At 55.1% G+C, this 22,873-nt stretch overlaps 1 protein-coding gene across 1 annotated transcript in view; it reads right to left on the bottom strand.

Annotated features, from left to right (window-relative positions):
* CELSR1 (cadherin EGF LAG seven-pass G-type receptor 1) overlaps nucleotides 1-22,873 on the bottom strand; it is a 149,926-nt gene that overhangs the window by 76,299 nt on the left and 50,754 nt on the right. The window contains exon 2 of the mRNA XM_063075249.1: nucleotides 13,638-14,276. Coding sequence (XP_062931319.1) covers nucleotides 13,638-14,276 — 639 coding nt within the window. The remainder of the gene's footprint in view (nucleotides 1-13,637; nucleotides 14,277-22,873) is intronic.

Here is a 22,873-nt window from a genome sequence, read left to right as displayed (position 1 = left end):
CTCGTCAGTCAGGCTGGCTTAGAATCTCACTGCACCATAAAGACCCCACCCTGCCATGGGGCCCGGCCCCCAACCACGTGACCAGCCTCGTCTGCACCACACTTGCCCACCCCGTGGCGGCCACACAGTCTCCCTCTTCCAGGTTGTTGGGAATTAAACAAGTTACAGGTGGCCCTGAGTGTGCTCTGCTGACGTTCACCATTATCAATAATGACCCCACAGTGGCTGTCCTCTGTGCCTGGCATCCTCTCTCCTGGTCTCTGCTTGTGCTGCCCTGGTGCCCAAAAGCCGCCCGTGTCCCCTTGCTGTGCCTGTCTCCCTGGGGAAGTGTGACCCGCCTGCCTGAGCAGATTCAGGTGCCCACGACACATGCTTATGACCAGAATATCTCCTCTCCAGCACCCGGTCCCAGCCCCAGGTCCCCTGCTCGTATGGCTGTTTGTCCACATCCATCTCGCCATCTGCTCAGCAAGGGCAGCAGCAGGGTGGGTTCTGGGGCCAAATCTAAGAATGCTGGGCACACAGTGGGCACCCAATGAATGCCTCGCGTGTGTATGTATGCATGTATGTGTGTGTGTGTGTCACATGACAAAGGCCCGGCAGGCAGGGAGGGGCGCCCGTGCCAAGCCCAGTACACAGCAGGCGCTGACGAATGCTTGGGGAGTGAAGTCATCAGATGCCAGAATTTTCCTCAGCTCCACGCCAATGATTAATGCTTATACTTAATTCCTGAAGTTACACAACCTATATAAATCATGTATTTAATTCAAACAGTGCGAGAAATATGTTGATGTCATGAGGAATTAATGTTACTATTAGACAAGCCTTTTGATGAAAGGTGCTGAGAATTCTGAAGGTTTGGGTTTCGGATGAGCCGGGTCAGCCTGGGGAGGGTCCCCATCTCCAGTTCCGGTGCCTCATGCAGGCTGAGTCATAGGCCCCTGGGGCTCCCAGCAGCCTGTCCAGCTAATCTGTCTACACTGTGCAGCAATCCACTAACGCGCAGCCCTCTGGTGGAAATCCACAATCCACACAGCGACCACCCAACCCCACGGGACAAACACTCCCACCCCAGCCACCTTCATGCTACCACTTAGTGCTGACGGCAGAGCTGAGAAGAGATGTAATGTGACACGTTTTCATTTTTAAGTCATCTCATTTAAGGTAAGTAATTTGGATCAAATTGAGTGAGTGAGCCCTATATCTTTAACTTTCCAATGCAGCTCTTACAAGAAATGCTGTTTTAATGAAATAAGTGTTCTCAGACGAATTTACTATCAAGATTTAACTTCATCTTTCCTGTTCTAGGAACTCTTGTTCAAAATAAACTTGGCATTCTGCTTACGTCCGTCCCTACTCTGCTTAGAGTCAAATGCTTGTTCTGAGTCTTTCTGAACCTGGGAAAATCCCCCCACCTCCTATTCTGCACCTCCCCCCCATTCCAACCACAGCCCCATCCCCATGCCATAATAGTGTTCACCTGGGAAAACCGATAGCTGAGCTCAATAATGCATGCTGCATGCCACGAGCTCTTGTGCACGGGGACACAGGGCTCAGCCTCGTGGTCACAGCTGCAAGTGTGGGGCCCCAAACAGAAATTATGTAAAGGATGTCTGCAGAAAAACATTCTTAGCTGCAAATAAAAGCTCCCAGGAGCTGAGGCCCATCCAGCCCTCATGGCCTCATGCATGCACATCCCCCTCATTAGGTACTTGTTCCACGCCAGGCTTGGACCTGGGAGTAAGGGGACACTGCCCTGCCTGCCCAGAGACCCCGCCTAGTAGTGCCAGAGCCATCAGCCCTAGGCCTGAGGAATGCTGAGTCCTCTGAAAAAGCCCCAGCTTCACAGAGCTTAAGCGACCAGCTTACCTGCAGCAGGTAGGGGCCAGGTGCTAGGTGACAGGTGTGCACCAGGTTGGGTCTGTGACAAGGAAGAGGGTAGCCGGAGGACCTCCACCTCATTATATGGAGGCACCGGTAGGGGGCAGGGCACAGACGCGGGGAAGACAGAAGGCACGGGGAGGGGGGACAATCACATCAGGTCTGGGAGGCAGAGGGAGGCCCCACGCTAGGGAGATGCTGATGTGAACTCAGCTTCAGAACATGCCCCCGGGGCTGCTCCAGGAGAAGAGAGATGCAGAGCACGGGCCCAGCCAGGCCCAGACCCTCAGGATTGGGGAAAGGGCCTGTAAAGCTCTGAGGACTTAAGTTTTTAAATAAATAAAAAGAAAATTCCCTTCCAGTCCTAAGAAATAGCTAAGGGATTTGAACTAGAATAACTAGAATTTTCAAAGGCAGCCAGGGAAAAACTCAGGCACGAACCAAAAAAGGCACTTTGAAGCCTGAAGCTTAGGCAGAATTAACAATCAACACGGAACGCAGGGAACAGAGGAAGGAGAGTGTTAGAGCCCAGAGAACAGGAACGCAGGACAATTTCAAAGTCGGGTCGCTAACACGAGCACACAGAACCTGAAGACAACCAGAGCCCAGCAAAGAGCTCAGTCGTAACCCTGGATGTTAGGATAGGGAAAAGGGTCTTGTGTCTTAACAAAGAAGACACGTCCAACAGCGTGGTCCATGTCAGCAGCTTCACTACCAGAGCAAGCACAAGGACAGGAGGCACAGGAGAGGGGAACGTCGTGACGTTTCTGAAAAGGGACAAGTACATCAGAAATGATTAAACATTGCACAAATTTGCCCATCCGTCCTTCTACCCACTCACCCATCCATCCACCTATCCTTCCATCCTTCCATTCACCACCCATCCACACATCTTTCCATCCATCCATCCCTCCATCCCTCCATCATCTATCCACACATCTTTCCATTCATCCATCCATCCATCCACACATCTTTCCATCCATCCATCCATCCCTCCATCCCTCCATCCATCCATCCATCCACACATCTTTCCATCCATCCATCCATCCATCCACCCTTTATCCTTCCATTCTACCATCCATGCATCCATCCATCCACACACCTTTCCATCCATCCATCCATCCCTCCATGCATCCATCCCTCCATCCATCCATCCATCCACACATCTTTCCATCCATCCATCCATCCATCCATCCACCCTTTATCCTTCCATTCTACCATCCATGCATCCATCCATCCACACATCTTTCCATCCATCCATCCCTCCATCCATCCATCCATCCATCCCTCCATCCATCCATCCCTCCATCCATCCATCCACACATCTTTCCATCCATCCATCCATCCATCCACCCTTTATCCTTCCATTCTACCATCCATGCATCCATCCATCCACACACCTTTCCATCCATCCATCCATCCCTCCATCCATCCATCCCTCCATCCATCCATCCATCCACACACCTTTCCATCCATTCATCCAACCATCCACCCTTTATCCTTCCATTCTACCATCCATGCATCCATCCATCTACCCATACACCCACCTGTCACCCACCCATCCACCCACTTAACTAACCATCCTTCCATCCACCACCCAATCATCCATCTAAGACACTGCCTAGCAAGGGCCATTTTTTAGGCGCTGGAGTTATGACAGAAGCAGACACCTGTCCTAGGGAGTTTCCATCTAGGTTAAACATGTCTCATGTTCAGGAAATCCAAAAATACGTGCTAACAGTCTTAGAGCTGATAGGGAAAAGTGGAGGGAGAAGCTTTGAAGGGAAGCTGGTGTTGAGGTAAAGGGGTGGGGATAGTCCGGCTGCAGGACTCAGGCAGAGCAGCCATCAAGGTCCGATCAAGATCTGAGAGGGTGGGAGGGGTGGAGGCTCATCTGGACCTGGGCTCCTTGCCAGCCCCTGCCCAGTGCACCAGATTCCAACCAGACCTGAGAAAGTGCCTCCAGCCACCCCAACACACACTCACATGCTCATGCACACACACATGCAGACGTGCGTGCACACACACAGGCAACGGTTCCCACCACAGAGCAGAGCCCCAGCCCTCTCCTGTCCAGCCACATCCAGCCCCACACCAGCAAGGCCTGCCTGGCATAGGGGCTGCACAGAAAAGCTCCAGGGGGCTGCAGCCTGGGCAATGGGTCCTGCAGAGCAGTCCAGAGCCACTTAGGACCCGCCTCTTCAGGGGCGGTATGCAGCCCTGGGCAGAAGCGTGACTGGCAGGGGCCCTCAGCCACTGGGCCCTATGTCCAGCAACAGAGCTGCAGAGAAGGACGTGTGGCCACCCAGCTCTGAGAAACAGGCTGACGTGGAGACAGACAGATAGACTGAAAGGGCAGGGCCACAGAGCCACGGTGAAGCCCAAATAGCTCAGACTGATGCCCTCTGACCCTGATTATTACCAGGTCCACATCTGGGGGATGAAGAAAAGATAAGGAGCATTCCAGCTGCACCTCATCTGCGGGCTGTCAGCGTGTCACCAGATACACCCCCTCCAGGGCAGGCCTCAACACCTGGCCATACGGAGGGCTAAAGGAAGGCACAGGGGGGTAATAACTCGAGCTGGGTCACACAGCTGCAAGGGTGGGGGCGTGTGTTAAACCCATGTCTGCCTCAGTGTCCATACACAGAGAGTGATGGCCAACTTCACTGCCTTTGCAGGATCAGTGGCTCCTCCAGAATGTCACTGTAGGAGGGGCAACCCAGGGGGCAGGATTACGGGGGCCTTGGCACCCCATTCCACCAAACCTCTGCAGCATCACTGCCAGGGACAGAGCTTACCTGAGCAACCTCCTGACTGGTACCTGAGTTTTTCCAGCTGTATATCCATGCCTGAAGGCAAGGGATGTCTGTCTCTCTTGCCCGGAAGCTACGCCTAGTACCCACGAGGCTGGTGTCGGATGAAATGAGCTCACTCTGCAAAGCCCTGAGCTCAGAGCCTGCACCAGGACTGAGGCTTCATCTCTCACCCCTTGGGCCCCCATGCCCCTCTCCTCTTCCCCAGCTTCCTTTAGACCTCTTGGTTCTGTTTCCCATCACCTCACCCTTCCCCTTATCACCTTCCCTCCGCCTCACTCAGGAGTTCTAAGCTTGTCTGACTTTCTCACCTCCTGGCGACCTGCACTGCACCTGGAGGCCCTTCCTGAGCCACACCCACAGGCAGCCCAGCCTGCCACCACCTGGCAGGGCTACCGGGAAAAGCCTCAGCCTCAACCGTGGAGTCCCAGACACCTGCCCACCCCCTGCCAGCCCCACCCTGCAGGAGGAGCTGGGAGAGAGAGAAGCCAGAGTCCAGAGGTGAGGAAAGGCCCGAGAACTGCAGGCTTGTCCAGGGCTGGCCTTCTCAGGGTGACTTCATTGTCTTTGAAGCAAATTCCCAGAACTCCAGACACACCCATTTAAAAAAATATATAAATAGAAAACGCATTCCAGCAGCAAAGAAAAATGTTTCCCACCTATCCACGGCTTTGCTTTTTCTTACAGGAGCCACCTGCGTGTTTGAGGAGTGGAAGCCCTGCTAAACCTGAGTGGCTGCTGTGTATTTAACTCTCTTGGTGCTCAAAGCAGCTCAAAAGCCGAAGGTTCCAGCAGGCACACAAGCCCAGACAATCTCTGACAATTGCAGCTTGGAATCACGCTCAGGGACACTTCCTTTCAGAAGAGGGGCACTGTCCCCAACCTCCCTCTCCTTGACACCGATGATGGTGTGGAAAGATGAAAGAATAATCCGCCCTGTAGTAGGCGAAATGGTAGCCCCCCAAAAGATATATCTACATCCTAATTCCCGAACCTGCGAATATCACCTTAAATGACAAAAGATGTGAATATTACCTTGTATGGTAAAAATATAGTTAAATTAAGAATCTTGAGATGAGACAATACTTATCTTGGGGGCCCTACTCAATCGTATGAAAACTCTTTTTAAGATATAAAAAACTTTTAAAATACCATCTTAAATAACAGTTGTATCAGTCAAGGTTCTACCAGAGAAACAACCAGTAGGATACATGTGTACAGAGAGAGAGATTTTGAGGAATTTGTACCCATGCTAGTAGGGCTGGCTCAGCAGGTGCGTGGGGCAGGCCAGCAGCAGGCTGGGATTTCTTGGGCAGAAGGTGACAGTTGACAGAATTCTCCCATCACGGGTGTTTTTATAAGAGAGGGGCCAGGGGAAGAGGGAGAGGCCATGTGAAGACGTTGGCAGGGGCTGGAGAGATGCTGCCCGAGCCCAGGGATGCCTGGAGCCACCAGGAGCTGGAAGAGGCAGGAAGGATCTTCCCCTAGAGCCTTGGGAAGGAGCAGGGCCCTGCCACACCTTGATTTCAGACTTCTGGCCTGAGGACTGTGAAAGAATTGATTTCTGCTGTTTAAGAGCCGCCGTTTGTGGGCATTTATTACAGCATCCACAGGAAATGGACACAGACCCTAAATACACCAAGGTAACTAGCAGATTTAGCAGAAATCTTTTTCTGGGGACAGTCCCCCAGAGAAAGCAGCAGCCTTTAAAACTTTTCGTTAGCATTCCAGCTGAGTCTGGACACGTTGCTGTTGGGTCGCTGGCACGGTTCCTTTGCACACTGATAACATGCTGGGCACAGCCCTTTCCAGCCTCGCTGCAGACAGCTGTCTGGTTGACTCCCCCCAATGTGTTGTCAGCAGGAAGTGGCCTGACCCTCCCCACACCCCTCCCCATCGGCTCCGGCCCCTTGACATCACACTTCCAGCCTCCAGAACTGAGAGAGAATACATCTGTGCTGTTTTCAAGCCTCTCTTGGGTGGAAATGTGTTACAGCAGCCCTGGAAACCCAGTGCAGGATGAACAGCAAGCCCAGCCCGACTCTCTGGAGCTGGTGTTCTGGCTCTTTCTGCAGAAGCAGCTGCTGTCCTAACGCATACACACAGACTCACAACCTGCAGTGAGGGAAGCCCCGGCCAGGACCTGGCCATGCAGCCTGGTCTCCCCACCAGGCACAGACTGCAAAGTCAGCAGGGACAACGTGGGCTTTAAACGACGAGGTTTTTATGCACGCGGCTCGTCTCTGGGTCACTCTGCTCACCGTGGTCAGATGTTTCAGCGCAGACTTTTCCTTCTCGCTGACTCATGCCCTGTGCCCAGCTCGGCTGACACACCTGGAAGCTCCCTGGCTGGGAAGTGGGGAAGTCTCATGCTCTTGTATTTAGATTTCTTAAAGGAAAACAAACCACAGAAACCTGTCTCCTGTCCAGGAACGTCCTCCAGCCCCAGCAGACGCTCGACAAGCAGGTTGACAAGCAGGTGCCAGGAGCCCTGGGGCGGGTTGAATTCTGTCCCCAAAATCACTACGTTCAGGCCTTACTCAACTCCTAGTACCTGTGAAGGAGTATTGGGAAATACCTGTAGGCTCTTGCAGATGTAATCAAGTTAAGATGAGGTCACACCAGCTTAGGTGGGCCCTGATCCCTGACTAGTATCTTCATAAGAAGAGAGAGATGTGGACACAAAGACAGATGCACACGGGGAGAAGGCCACGTGCAGACAGAGGCGGGGATCGGAGTGACGCATCTACAGGGCAGGGATCACCTGGAGCCACCGGGAGCTGGAAGAGGCAGGAAGGATCCTCCTCTAGAGCCTCCGGAAGGAGCACAGCCCTGCCCACACCTTCACTTTGGACTTCTGGCCTCCAGAAATAGATTTCTGTTGTTTTAAGCCACCAGTCTGTAGTACCTTGTGGCAGCAGCCAGAGGACATTAACAGAAGCCCCAGGGAGGAACGCAGGCTCCATCTGAGACCATCCCTGTCCCCAGCGGCTGATTGGCTGTGCCTGTACACCCTACCCAGGAAGCTAATTCTATTCATCGAAAGCCCCAGTTTGGGGGGAATTCCATGGAGGAGAACAGGAGACCCCTGGCTAACTGATCCACACCTTGACCCCTCAGTACATGATTTTAATGGAAAGTAATTCACCCTGAAAATGCAGTAATGCCCTAGCTTTCTGATAATGCATCAGAGAAATGCCGGACGCTCCAACCTGGAATCTGCAGAGAGAGCCAAATGCAAAAGACCTGAGAGGTGCCTGAGACAAAAACTTGATGTAAGCCTGAACATCTGAAAGGCACGTTTTCCTAAGAAAGGATTCTGTCTCTGCTTTATCTGAGATTTTAATTATAGGCTATGTAATGATTTCCATTTTCAGTGATGATTAACTGTCAGTTTAGGGACTAAACTCAACTTTACTAGGAATACTTCGAAGTGGAGCTTTAATCCTGGAAGTTGCAGGAAGCGCTGGCAGACCGTCTCTGTCCTGCGCTGAGAGAACGTCCCTCCCCAGCAGCTGGTGCAGCTCTGAACGAGGGCGAGGGCGTTTTCAGCCTCACACCAAAGCGCAGCATGTGGGGCTTGGGGTCGATTGGTGCATTAGCGACCACATGACGGTGGGAACGCCATTGCTCTGACGGGATTTGAGATGAAACTCAGAGGTGGAGGAACGTGTATATTTTAAAACAAAATCAGAGAGGTGCCAGAATTTATTTTTAAAATTTTCCCATGAGCAGACAGGTGATCAGATTTTTATGGCAAAAGTTTCTCTGGTCTTGAACCTGCACAACATGTTCTTGGCCCCAGGAGGCCCTCATGGGGACAGTCTGGGTGCCTGGCCCTGGAGAGGCCCTCACACAGGGCAACTGGGACATCCCGGCCCGGTGGAATTGGTATATGCTCAAAGCCAGCACCACTGAAGTTCTCCCACTCGGCCACTGACCCACCGATGCCCAAACCTGGGTAAAGCCTGGCTAAGGGGCACCCAGCACAACTCGAAGTCCAGGCAGCGTGTGCAGCCCAGGGACGGCCGTGGCTCCGTGCTCAGCAGCCAAGTGAGGACTGTGCGCCTGAGTTTGCTGAAACCCGCTCAGAATCCAGACACATGGCTCAGGGTCCTAGAAGCAGGGAATCAAGAATATCAGCTTGACCATGACAAAGAAGACCCAGCCCACAAGCGCTCCCAGGAAGGGCACCAGGGTCAGCCGTAAGTGACACGGGCCACCACCCTCCACCTGAGACACTGCAGGAAAGCCCGCCCTCCCCAGCGCTGTGAAAGCTGCCACTCAGGAATGTACCCTGTGGGAAGACGTTAATCTGTGGTGACAAATCGAGGCTCCCAGTTCTCCAGATTGTGGGGGGAGAGAGAGGAGGGGGGAGAGGCCTCGCAGGACAGCTGGAGAGCTGGGGCTGACGCCCAGCTTCCCCGTGTGACGGGCACAAGAGCAGGCCCAGGCAGGAGCCTGGCCTGTGCTCACCCACAGGACCAAGCCGGGAGTAGTCGGCGTCCCCTAGGCTGGGACTGAGGAGACGGGGCAGGGAGGGCATGTTCTTGGAGAGCCTTTCTCTCCCAGCTCAGCACCAAAAACAGCAAAGGCGTCACTGTGACGACAACACAGAGTGGACCACAGTCCCCTGGGGACGCTTCCTCTGGCCCACGTGGAGGAACATTCAGCTGGCCCCGACCCTGTCTCACTCGCACACAGTGCCTACTGTATGCCCGCGTCCGGCCAGGCACAGACCGATCCCACCTCCGACCACTGCCACGGGGCAGGGGCTGCAGTGGGCAGAGGAGCGGGGCAGGGAGGGGACATTCACAGAAGACCTGGGGGAAGTGCACTCAAGGTGCAAGGGCTGCGGTGAGAGGAGTCAGCACTTTTCTGGAAGGCCAGAGTTATCCGCATGAGGACAGCAAGGGGCAATGTGGCTCTGCACCTTGGTGTTGGTAAAGCTGGGATGACAACTGTCCCCACCTCATGGGTTGTCACAGATACTTCAAAAAGGCTTAGTTGGAGCAGAGCCCATGATGTCACATGCCCTCAATAGCCATTTTAGTAAGGAGGGACTGACCATGACTGTGATCGTGGAGAGGATGTACCGAGAGGTGGGGCCAGGATTCAAAATCAAGCCCTGAGGCTCACCCTGCTTTAATGAGTTTCTTGCTAGGAAGGGACAGTTTCCTCCCTACCCTCGGGGGACAGGCTCACCTTCACCCTTCACCTTTGAACCCTAGTGCCAGGAACACAGAAGGCACTTCTGACAAAATGCTGTTAAATAAACAAGAAGGAGAAAGGAGCAGTGAATAGGTGTTCCGGCATTTCCACCCTCACGGAGGTCACAGGGCTGAGGAGCTGGAGTCAGACGCCAGAGCCCCGGTTCGAATCCTGGCCTCACTCAGCTGTGTCAGCGGCAGGGGTCCTCAGCCTCAGCTGTAGGGACATGTTGAGCTGGACCATTCTTCGTTATGGGGACCCTCCTGTGCATGGCAGGATGCTGAGCCACTTCCCTGGTCTCTACCCACTAGCACCCAACTCCCAGTTGTGACAACCAAAAATGTCTTTGGACATTGTCAAATGTCCCCTGGGGGGCAAAATCACCCCCAGTTGAGAACCACTGGGCTAGGTGCTTTAGTGTTCTGTACCTCAGTTCTCCATTTATAAAACGGGGCCATAGAGCTGCCCTGAGAACTAAATGGGGAAATACGTGTAGAATCATCTGGAACAGTAACCAGGACAGCGAAGTGCTCAATAAATATTAGCTACAAGTCGCTGCTGTCCTGAGTGACACAGACATGGAAATCAACAAATCCCACCCAAAGTGAGAGCCCAGCAGTCACAGCAAAAACAGGGCACCCAGGAAGCTTCCAGGGAGGAAACCCAAGGAGGTCAGGAACCTTCCAGAACATTCCCAGAGCACTGAGATGGATTGTGAGGGAGGCACATGACTGACAGATGGCCCAGGAGGAGCGGCTTTTCAGACAGACAGCAGGCGGGCAGAGGTGGGGACAGTAGCCAGTGGAGGCCTAAGGCCCACGTCCTTAAGGAACTTAACAAAAACCAAGACTACAATGTTTACAAACAGGGAGGCTGAGAGCCGAGGAACACAAGGCTGTGTTTGTCACTCTTGACTGTTTGGGAACATCTGCTGAGCTGACAAAGTGGGAGAGTGACCACCAAGCATCTAAACTGCCAGCGCCTTAAATCTTCCTGTCCCTGCTCCCTTCAGAGAGTGGGATAGTTGCAGACCCTAACTACAGTCCCAACGCACAGCTTCATTTGCAGGGACATACCATGGGAGGGAAGAGGGGTAGCAGCCCTGCAAAGTCCAGGGGAATCCACGTGCCCGGGCCTTGGTACTTCTCTAAGGGCAAAGTAGGTGTCGGAAACTCAGGACAGCTATCAGGGGTATTTTTTCCAGCATCAAATTCGTTGAGCTTTTCCTGAAATTAATTGCTACCTTCCTTCACCCAGCTCGGCTGGGTCTCCTGCCATCTCCTGTCCTGCAGTGGGGGCTCCCAGTGTGGCTTGGGCCGATTCCAACCTCGAGGCCCCGGAGCGGAGCTCAGCTTACCAGGGAGCCAGTAACAAAACGCTGGTGACGACAGCACCACTTTCATCAAGCATGAATGAGCTCAATTACCTCCATGCAGAAAAAAATGGAGCTTCAAAGGGAAACAGGGAAAAAAGAGAGGAAGAGGGACTGGGTGAAAATAATCAGTCTTAATTAGTCTTATCTCTGAGGGAAATACATATGATAATTTTAGTGCCCAAAGAGATTCAAATTAGTCTTATGCCAATCATTACATTTTAGTGGGTCTTACTGGCAATGACAGACATGACCATTCCCCAGTCATTATTTTTCTGAAAATGATTCTCATGATGAAAAGGAAACCTGAGAACTTCAGAAGTTGATTCTGCCCAATGTGGTCAGTCTGTCTTTGGGGGGATCTGTCGGTCCAGGGGTCCCCAGTGGCCTCAGCTTGCCCTGCCCCAGCGTAGCCCCAAGCTTTCTCCACCCCGGATTCTCCAACAGGCCTGCTGCTAGTGGCCCAGGCGGCTGGTGCCTGGCCTCCATGACACCATGTTAGGCACCACCCTAGGGCTCCCGGCCCAGCTGCAGGACAAAGTCGCTGGAGGTGGGGATGCTTGAGAGGGCTCGTGACCAATCAAAGGGCCAACTGCAAGGGATTAACCTGGGTCACCCACCTGAATGGGCAAGAGTGAGCTCTGACTGTGTGCACTTGCCTGGAATATAGCAGACACTCCATAAATATCTGTTTAGTGACTGAAGGCTGTATACTTGCCAACACCCTGGAGTGCCCCAGGCCCTCTCCCAGGGACCCTCGGCCACAGCTTCTCCATCCAAATCAGGACAGCCAGCCAAAGCACTGCCCCCCAGGCCACGCGGCAGGGTGGGGGTGTGGGGGAAGTGGGATGCAGGCTCACCCATGGGCACCTTCCAGAAAGGAGAGGGCCGACTGTGTGGCTGGCTGCAACACCTGATCAGGCACTTCAGAGCAGGCGGAGACACCAACTCTAGGCCATGAGGCGGGAGGGGAGGACCACTGCCCGTCGAGAAGGTGGCATGGCACAGGGCCCCGCTGAAACTCAGGGCAGGAGGGAAGAGCCCCCCACTCGGGTGTGGGCTGCAGGGCGGGGGGTCTCCTGCCGCCTTTGCCTTCCTCAGTCACTGCCAAGCCCCAGTGTAGGCAGGAATTTAGGATTAACTCTCAGCGAGACAGCGGGGAAGGGACCTCAGGAACCAGACAGGACCACCAGACCGACAGACAGCCACAGACAGGCGGGGGGCAGGGGGGATGAAGAAAACGGGGCAGGCAATCAAAATGCCTTTCCTGAAATTAATTACCAGATTACAAGCAGCGCACTGCGAGGCACGTCCCGCCCGGCAGCCCCCACCCCGTCTGCCTGCCAAGTGCCCGCCCCGGTGGCTCTTCCTCCTCTTCTGATGCCAAGAGCCCTGCGAGTCATCCCTCCTCTGTGCTCCTGCTTTCTTCCTGCTCCACAAATACCTGCTAATACCTCCGACCCTTGTCATAAGCTCGACAAACGTGTGCTGGGTGCTGCATAAAACTCCCGCGCGAGCACACAACAATTTCTCTGGTGTTTATATTAAACACATTAGGGCAGAGTCGATGGAAGGATCTCAAAGTTACCTCCGGTATGAACCACGTCCCGCCTAATCCCCAGAGAGTTTCCAAGAAGACGGACTGTTCCCAGGCGGGACCACCGCACACTCATTTCTCAAATGGACCGTGATTGCACATAACAGGCGATCAAAGACCAAAGTGAAATTCGCGGCGGGGACGCAGGGAATGAGTGTTTTCCTACTGCTCTTGGGCTGGCTCTTTCTTTTTCAAAACAACCGTTGGCTGCATTTGGAGCCATTTATCTGTGTGTTTGGTCAGGATGTCTCACGGTAAGTGCGTCTTCAGAGGCAGAGGAGGTAGGTCACTTTCCACTGTGACAACGAGGCACGAAGAAGCCAGCAACATCTTTCGAGACCCGAGTGGTGAACGGCCCATGATCCCTACGTACCCCAGTTCTGCTGTTCACACGCCAATTAAACGTGCGATCTGGAATAAACTACTTTAAGTTTCACGCCACTCAAAAGCAGCACATGTCATTTCACGCACTCGGGTTTTGCTTTTGCTTTTTAAGTGGATCTCACACCATTGCCTTCCCCTTCTGCTCTCATAGAGGGTGACTCAGGTCACACAGGGAAGACGAGGAAGACTGTGGCTCCCGTCAGGAAGGTGTCTTCCCGCGGGCGCCCTGGCTGAGAAAGGGCCACTTGACCATGCCCCAGGAGGGGAGCGGAAGAGGAAACCCTAAGAAACCATCCGACACACAAGCCGAGACCCTCTGTGCACCGGCGCCGAGCCCCGGCCCGCAGGCCCCAGGCAGCACCCTCCGGCCACCTACCGGTGAAGTCCTGGAAGCACTCACAGGTGTAGCCTCCCTCGCGGCTGCGGCAGCGGCCGTGGGCGCCACACGGGCTGGAGTAGCACAGGTCGATCTCGGTCTCGCAGTAGTCGCCGGTGAAGCCGGGCGGGCAGCGGCAGCGCAGGCCGTTGATGGGGTGGATGGGCCGGAAGAGCACGGTCGTGGAGCTGATGAAGGGAGCCGAGCTGTCGAACCTGAGCACCGAGACGCACTTCATGTAGTTCTCGCAGGGCTCGCGCAGGCAGATGTTGTCGTCGAAGGGCAGCACGCGCTGGGTGGAGATGGCCGTGAGCAGCGTGCGGTTCAGGTACAGCTGCTCCTGCAGGTCCTCGGACGGGAAGAACTGATCACGGACGCCGCCGGGCAGCAGCGCCGAGAAGGTCACGTTCAGGATGTTGGAGCTGACGTCCGTGTCGTTCTGGATGTTGAAGACGAAAATATCGTCCTTGGTGGTAGACAGCACCGTGGCCACCCCCTCCACGAAGAGGGACAGCAGCGGGGAGAGGAACTTCTCCTGGGACATGTTCTCCAGGCGGACGGTGATGCTGTTGGTCAGCATGTTGTCCGTGATGATGGTGACGCGCAGGGTGCAGAGGGCCGTGACGCTGTGGACGCCATCTGCGGGACACAAGGAGAGTCGGGTCACTCGGATGCTACCGGCCCCAACCCAGGAACAGCCTGGCACACAATTAGCGAAGGAGAAGTGGGCCTGGGCACCCCTGCTCCCCCCCCCCCCACGACCACCACTTTGACGTGCTTCTTCGGCCCTGGTCCTCTCCCGCCTGCCCGTGGGGGGACCGTGAGCCACGTCACTTGTCCAGAACGAAGGAGCACACCCATGCTGAGTCCCAGCACATTCAGGTGCTTTGTCTGATCACGGCAGCAAACTTGCGATCCCAGGAGATTCTGACAGAACTGGCACCACCCATTGAACAGGTGGGAAAACCGAGGCACAGAGAAGATGAGCTTCACGCCCAGGAACGCGCGCCCGGCCGCAGGGGAGCCCCGGCCTCCGCCCCGGTCACCAGTAAGTCCCGGGTCAGGCACTGAGCGCTGTTCTCCTGCTCCACTCAGTCCTCCCGATAACTGGCAAGGCTGAATTTACAAAACGAAAATAACACATGCACACCCTCAGCGTGGGGAGGGCGCCTCTCGCTCTGGCATAAAACCCAGATGCCCAAGGACTCACGGGTCTGCATGCAAGTCCACGCTGCACAGCCGGCGCGGGGACAGCCACAGCCAAACCTGTCACTCAGGTTTCCCACAATAAGCATGTATGTTTTGGTTTCTAAAATATACTTTATTGCAACAGGAGAAAAAAATGGAAATCCCAATTAAAACCAAATTTTAGTACCCATCAGGATCCTTCTGCCTTCTAAGTGCCCAACTGAGAAAAGCACCTCCGAGAGCGGAGTGTGCACCAGCCTCCAGCACAGAGGCCCCCGGCCACCACCAAAGTGGGCCCCACGCAGCCCCGTGCCCTCCGACCCAGGTGGTCTCTTACCTGCCCGTTCCCTCCTCCTCCCATCCATCTTTGTCTGCACATCTTCCAGGCTGAGTCCAGCATCTCCTCCTCCAGGAAGCCTTCCCAGAGATTACCCCTCCCCCAACCAGTGCAAGCTGCGTGTCCCCAGTGCCCAGCCCCGGCTCTGCCACCCACGAGCACTCGGTACCTATCTGCCCAGGGGAGGGAGGACAGGCTTCACTCCTGAACGCTCGTTATTTGCATCCCAGGACAAGCTCACAGCCCCCAGGTTTCTCTACGGGCGCTCATCTCCTTGAGGCTGGGCCGGGCCAGGACACATGCTGCTGTGTCAGAGCCACGTAAGGCTGTGGCGGTCTTTGCCATCTCCTCCAATCTCAGCATCCACATCCCACCAACCCTCCTGCCCTGCCTCTCTCTTCGCAGTGGACGATCTCAGGGGACACATCACTGAGGAAGTGACATGACCCCCCGCGCCCAGGCCCACCAGCCCCTGCATCTCTGCACCCTCCTAAGGCGGAGGAGGATTCCTCCCCAAGAAGCAGCCCCTCCTGCTCAGTACCTCTGCCCAGCACCCCTTCCTCTTGCATCCACTCCCCCTCTGTGCTGAGTGACCGCTGGGGACACACGAACACACCCCCGGAGTCCCCGCCCCAGCCCTGAGCCTGTCAGCAGCCGCCCCACTCTCTGCTCTCCTGCACGGCAGAACGTCTGCAGAGAGCTCTGCGCACCTGCCACTTCCACTTCCTCACCTTCCGTCTCTCCCAACCCAGCCCCAGACTGCCCTGCAGCCCTGCCACTCCCCTGAGACGCACTGGCTAAGGTCACCAACAGCTGCCTGGTGGTCAAGGTCAAGCCCACTTCTCTGTTTCCATCTCACTCATGCGCTCAGCCACACCTGAGCACTTTAACATACCTGTTCTCAGCGTCCGAGACTGGCCATGACACTGTGTTCCCCACCCTCCACTGACCTCAACGTCCTCATGACCGGGCTCATCTCCACACGGCCTCTCCTCCCATCTCTGCAACCTCCCCAGGTGACCACATCAGTCCCAAGGCCCCAAACCCACATCTCCAGCCCCAGCCTCCTCCCGGAATTCCACACGCACAAACCCAGTGCTTATCTGGGGGTTGTCACGGGAAAATCAACCTAGAATGACCCCAAAAGAGAACTGAGCATATCCCTGGGCCTGCCTGGCTCTCCCAGCTGCTCCAGAGGATGTTCCACAAGTCCTCGGATTCCTCCCTCTGCTCGGCTCAACAGCCACTGCAGAGGCAACAGCACTGGCCACGGCACTGGAAGCAGCCATCCACACCCGTGCTCATGTGGCACTAATGACAGGGGCCAGAACGCGCAAGCAGCCCGAGCCCCACCAACAGATGGACGGATAAACAGTGTGGTCTGTCCATCCGGGGGAATATCAGTCAGTCTTAAGAAGGAAGGAAATTCTGAAACCTGCTACAGCATGGATGAACCTTGAGGACATCATGCTGAGTGACATGAGCCAGTCACAGAAGGACAACACTGGGAGATTCCACCTGTATGAGTTGCCATAATGCCACTGAACTGCACACCTAAAAATGGTTAAGATGGTAAATTTTATGTTATGTGTATTTCACCACAATTAAAAATTAAAAAAAGAAAACAGATAGCCTGACTAGGACTCACAGGCAGCGCTCAGCCATGCGCAGGATGCCCCTCGGGTCTGCCAGCCTGTGTCCCCCCACCATCGTCCTCACACCGTAGCCACAGGGTCATCTTAAAATGTCAACCTCATCATCCCAGTCCCCTGTGGCCCCAATGGCACCCAGAATAAAATCCACACCCCTTACCCCGTCTTATGGTCCTACGTGATCTTCCCCACCGCCCTCTCCCCTCGTTGTAGTGACACCTCCCTGTCACCCTGTGGTCCCTCTTCCCGCCCCAGGGCCTCTGCACGTCCTGTCTTCTGCCTGGAGTGCTGCTGCCCTCGTCAGCCAGTGCCTACTCCTCAGCCATCCAGGTCTCAGCTAAACGGCCCTCATGAGAGAGACTTCCATGCCGAGCACCCGTCAGTCCCGCTCTGCCACATCCCTGCTTTAATTCCTGCACGGGAGCAACCGCAACCCGATTTCATTCTTGTTTGTTTATGGCCCTTTCTCCTGTGAGTCTCTGAGGACGGAGAACCTGTAGGTCTTGTTCCTGCTGCACCCGTCACATCTAGAACAGTTCCTGGTACTCAGAAGTGCTGGACAAACAGTTGTGGAAGGGAGGGAGGGCACAGGAGGAGGGGACAGGAGGAGGGGACGGGGTGGCAGGGAAGAACCGAGCTTTCCCATGGCATCTCTTCAGCCCCAACACTGACATTCACATAAACAGCATCAAGACGTTCCATCTTCCGCGTGAGCTATTTTTCTGTGGCTGTTTGATTTTTTTTTTTTTTTTGCAAAGACCTGTTACAATAATACAGGTAGGATATTGTTTGTCTCCTGGTGGCGACGGTTATGAAACATCCTTTTCTCTTAAGCCGCACACGGATTTGTTTGTTCTGGCTCAAGATGCAAAGGCCATACTGCTTTTAGGCTAAAAGCTCAGGGCTTCCTGGGGTGCTCTGGGCTATCCTGCCGCCCCAGGGGTGGGGTGGGGGCCCCAGCACTCGGGCCGTCTTTGGGCAGCCCAGGAAGGCACAGCACAGCACGTCGGAATACCCCAGAACGAGGAGCCATATTCTAGGGACACACCTACACTCAGGGACAAAACAGTGACATGGTAACCAGAAAGCAGCATTAAATATTAACTAATGTTAAATGTGCCAGAAAACACACCATACACCATACTACTGATCTTAGCATTAATTTCTTTCACAGCCATGGGCTGTCCTGGACACCCCAGGTTCTAGGAGACGACAAATTTACTTTTTACTTAAATAGTTTGGGTTGCATTTCTGGACCAACCTCCAACTTAACAAGCCTCCAGGGACACAAACCTAAATGTCCATCAATAGGGGATCCCTGAAATACAGCTCAGGATACCCCTGTAACGGGGTGCTGTGCAGTCAAAACAGAAAGGTAACATAAACCTCCATTTGCTGACAGATCTGGACAACATGGTGTTGGTGGAAAAAAATAAGTTTCTACTTCACACAAAACCAAAAACACATCCGAGTCCAGAGAGCTATCAGCATAGATGTTCACCTCAATGGTGACAGTGGTCTGTCTGCGTCATTGATTTTATTTTTAAATAAACTTTTTATTTTGGAACAGTTTTGATGTATGGAACAATTGCAGACAGAGTGCAGAGCGTCCCCACAGACCCGCCCAGCTGCCCGCGCTACTCTCACTGCCTCATCAGTGTGGCACTTTCTTCCAGTTCCCTCAGTTTCCACCCACTGTCCTCCTCCTGTGCCAGGACCCCAGCCAGGATCCCACACGACACTGAGTCTCGTCCTGTCACTCTGGCTCCCCTGGGCTGTGGCAGTTTCTCGACGTCCCTTGGTTTGGTGACCTCGGCAGTTTGGGGGGATTGCTCAGGTCTTGTGTAGGACGTGAGTTCACTGACATTCAGGTGACTTCCACTTTCTCCTCAGCACTGTCCCCTACTGTTCTGTTGTTCTGCGCGAGTGCAGGTCAGGCTTAGTTTAAAGGCCTAATTTATTTTGGGAAGCGCAGGGATTACCCAGCGCACTCCCGCCTGCGTCCCGGGTATGTCCTCCACGGCTGCGACGACAGCACTGGAACCACCCTGGAACTGACTCCATGCCAGCTTCTTGGCATCCTGTGTCCCTGAGACACAGTGGGAAGGAGACAGAACAGGGGCGGGACACGGGGCAGCCCACCCTGCACAATGCTGTGAGGAAACACCTTCAGGGTCTGCAGACAAGGTCGGGCCCACCCAATCCCTCTGACTCTGGCGAAAGACTCTGGCAGGAGGATAACGGTGGTCACAATCGTGTTCCCCATGGTGAGCCCATGCCATGGGACACTGGGGCCAGAGGTCACACCATGGCCTCCAAGGAGCTGGCAGCCCCTCCAGGTGGAAGGGGACAGAGCCGTAGTTGTGAGACTCAGTGGCAGGTGATTTAACAGTGCAGGTGAAGGGCAGAGCAGCTGATGCTGGACGACCCGACCCCCGGAGACAGCGGGAGGGGGGTCCCCTAGAGGGATGGAGTCTGCCACACAACAGATGCAGAGGGGAAAGGCCGCAAGCCTGGCGAGTCAGGGAAGGAGGGGATGTCAGTCTCCTGGGGCTGCCGTGACAAGCACCGCAACGGAGCGGCTCACAGGAGCAGACCCTCTTTCTCAGCTCTGAGGCAGACGTCTGACAGCCAGGTGTGAGCAGGCCTGGTCCTTCCGGAGGCTCTGCGGGAGAATCGGTCCCAGGCCCCCCACGTCTGGGCTGGCCAGCGCTCCTCAGCATTCCTGGGCCTGCAGACGCGTCACTCCGATCTCTGCCTCTGCCCTCATGTGGCTGCCTCCCCACCCCCCGTTTTCTCTTCTTAAAAGGACACCAGTCATAGTCCAGTGTGGCCTCATCTCAACATGTCCCTTGATTACACCTGCAAAGAGCCTGTTTCCAAAGAGCATCCCATCCTGAGGTTCCAGTTGGATGTGAATTTGGGGAGACACTAGTCCACCCAGGACAGATGGAATGTGGGGTTGTGGGAAGAAAAAGCTATAGAAACAGGGGTGAGGGGTCCTCCGACTGTTGCCAACCTGGTGGGCTCCTGACACAGGGTGGTAGGTAAGGGGGTATGAAGAAGAAATGTTCTCAGAGGCTGGACAGGACCCACCACCATGAATACACCAAGGCACAAAGGCTGACTGTGCCCAGTGAGGCCCCTGGGGCTGTGAGCGGCAGGGCCCACACTCCACTCAGCCCCGAGTCCCCACTGATGGTGGGCGGGGTGGACAGAGGGGGTGGACCAAGAGGACCACAGTCCTGGTCTGGGAGGGTCTGCCGAGGACGTGGAGGAGGGAAGGCCAGGAGGAAGCCAGGGCTGACTCATCTACTCTCTCACTGAGTCTCGTCACCCCACACCATGGGCCACAGTCTGGGGGGACCCCTCTGCTCTCCTCTTGCCAACGCCCTGCTAAGCCTGGTTGGCACGGCCCGCGACACCCTCAGTGTTCAGGGCCATGCCCTGCGCTGGCTGTGGTCATATCCACAGGGCTCTGTGTTCTGTCTGGCCAGTCTGAGACAAAGGCCACTTACCTTCCCCTCCCGGAGCTCACAGCCACAGGCAGGGAGGTCCCTGCTCGGTGGCTCTGACAGCTCCCATTCAAAGCCAGGGGACTCTGAAGTGGTTTTCTGCATTTCTCTCTCTGTGAGGTTTTGTTGTTTGAGCTTTTTTTTTGTTTTGTTTGTTGAGGCCAGATTGTGGCCAGACAACAGGTGTGATGTTTTGATCCTGCTACCTGAGGGCATCTGGTTTCTCTCCTTTCTGGGGAACAAAGGCCAAATCTGGAACCTGTGTCTCAGGATCCGGGTTTGCTTCATGGGAACAGGGTGACACGAGCTTTCGGGACTGCAGCAAACACTCACTGTTGGGCCTGGGTGGGCGCCACAAAGACACCGCTTCCCTGCCCCACCCACGGGTGGACAGAGGCTGTGCTCAGCCTGGGAAAGGAGAGCCACACTGTGGCACGTGTGTCCCCAGCAGATCGGGAACTGCATGAAACCCCGATGCCTCTAATGGTGCCTCTAGAACAAACCCCTGGGCTTACCTTGCAGTCGATGTGCAAGATGTGAAAGGGCCCAGCGCAGCCCTGCCAGGGGACAGGTGTGTAGAGAAAACAGGCAAGTGCCCGTTCCTCCTTGTCCCAATCCACGCCGTGTCTTTGGATGGGCAACAGAGAGGGAGGCCCAGGCCTTGCCTCATCCGGAACCCAAGTCCAGGTGCCCCCTCCCCTTTGGTCCCACTGCCTTAGGACAGGCTGAGCACCCAGACCCTGAGCACATGGCTCCAACCCCAACCATGCCCCAGTGCCTGTTCCCAGCCCCCAGACCCATCGGTGCTCATCTCCTGACTCCTATTTTGGGGGGACATCCAAATTCTTGCAGTGAGGGGGGGCACCCCAGCCTCCCAGCTCCAGACCCTTGAACCCAGCCCCTGGCTACAATGTCCACACCCTACGTTAACAATAGAGTCCCTTCATCCACTCTTCCTTTACCCTAAATGACTTCAGGGCCCCATCATCCCATCCCCTGGACCCCTCCTCTACCTCTGCCTATCTCTGTACCCACACCCCCCTCAGAGGGGCATTTGGGCCTGGCACCTCCCTGCTGTGAGCGACCTTCCCCCAACCTGCCCCTGGGGTTGCACTGGGGCCAGCCATGGGCCCAGCACCTGCTGGTCAGCCGAGACAGCGGATCCACCCGTGCTGACAGCCTGCCTCTCCTGCCCCTCACTCCTGCGTGCCCACTGCACTCAACTCCTCGAGATCGAGTTCAATAACGAACACTCCAGCACACCAACAGCTTGCTCAGTTGTCATACGCATTGCAGGTTTCAAGGTAAAGACCCTCCCTGGCTTCTGGAAAGACAACACCTCTCACTGTGGGAGGTGACAAGGTAACTTCTGAAGTGCCCCGACTCCAGTCCTCTTCGCCTCACGTGGACACAGCGGGGCAGGGACTGGCCTGTGGGCGGCCCCAATCCTGAGAGTGCCAGTGGGCAGCTGTGGGCTGAGTTCCCCCCAGCCTCCCTCCTCCCACACCAGGCCAGAGATGTGAGAGTCCTAGGCTCAGTGACACGGTCCCCCGGCATTAGGGTTGGAATTCTTCAAGGCACAAGTCTCCCACCCACCAACCCACAGCACATGTGCACCTCCCTCCCGCATGCCAGCCCCCCACCATGAGGGTCTCCTGCTACAGCTGCGACAGCAAGAGCCCACACGGAAGGGCTGAGAGCACCTCACATCGCCCAGCTTCAGCACACCCCTACACACAGGGATATGGAACCACGCCGCAGCCAACACGTGGTCAGAAAATGCCAACCAGCCACCCAGCAGGCATTGTTAGGCAATGCGATGATATCAGGAAACCTGAGTGCCAGAAACGTCTTTTAGGAAAACTGAAATGACGTGTCTAGATGTTCTTGTCATTTGGCCCTGTGTCAGGGACAGCTCAGGCCCCGGAGCTGACCAGCCCTCACCATTTGTGACCCTGCAGTCAGTCCCACGCTAACCAGGTCTGCTGTCGGAAGGTGCAAACCTCGCCCGGCCCATCTGTAAGCTGGGGAGCAGGAATAAAGACCCACCCTCTCTAGGGTACTGGGAGAGCTAGGACACGAGCACGCGGCAAACGTTCAATCAAGTTCCCCGCCGCTGCCATCGCATTAACAACCCCAAATCAAATGTGGTAACTTGTTGCCAGACACTTAGACTTCCCGCCTGCAATGCGATAGCCACGAAGAACCGGGTGGGAGAGGCCAGACCCAACCCTGAACCCAGGCTGCAGAGTCCCACCTAACCTGTCTGGGATGTGCCTGTGACCTGCTAAGGACGATAAACCTTCTCCTCCCATGGCCGAGCGTGGATCGAGCGGAGACACAGGCGCTTAGAAGCCCGTAAGTGGGTGAACAGTGAGTGTTCTAGCACCCCTCTGAAAACACTTTTAGAGCTTCAAATACACAATCATTCAAATGAAATACGCCATTTTATCTCACTGCATTGTTCTGTCTCCAAGACACTTCCTAGCATCCTTCCTCCCCTCCTAAATCGTAGAATTCTAGGAATGACAAAGAATTATACTG

The sequence above is a fragment of the Cynocephalus volans genome, chromosome 12 (genome assembly GCF_027409185.1).
Source record: "Cynocephalus volans isolate mCynVol1 chromosome 12, mCynVol1.pri, whole genome shotgun sequence".
NCBI classification, from domain to species: Eukaryota; Metazoa; Chordata; class Mammalia; order Dermoptera; family Cynocephalidae; genus Cynocephalus; species Cynocephalus volans.
The sequence above is the reverse complement of the archived record's forward strand: the minus strand, read 5'-3'. Positions and strand labels throughout refer to the sequence as shown.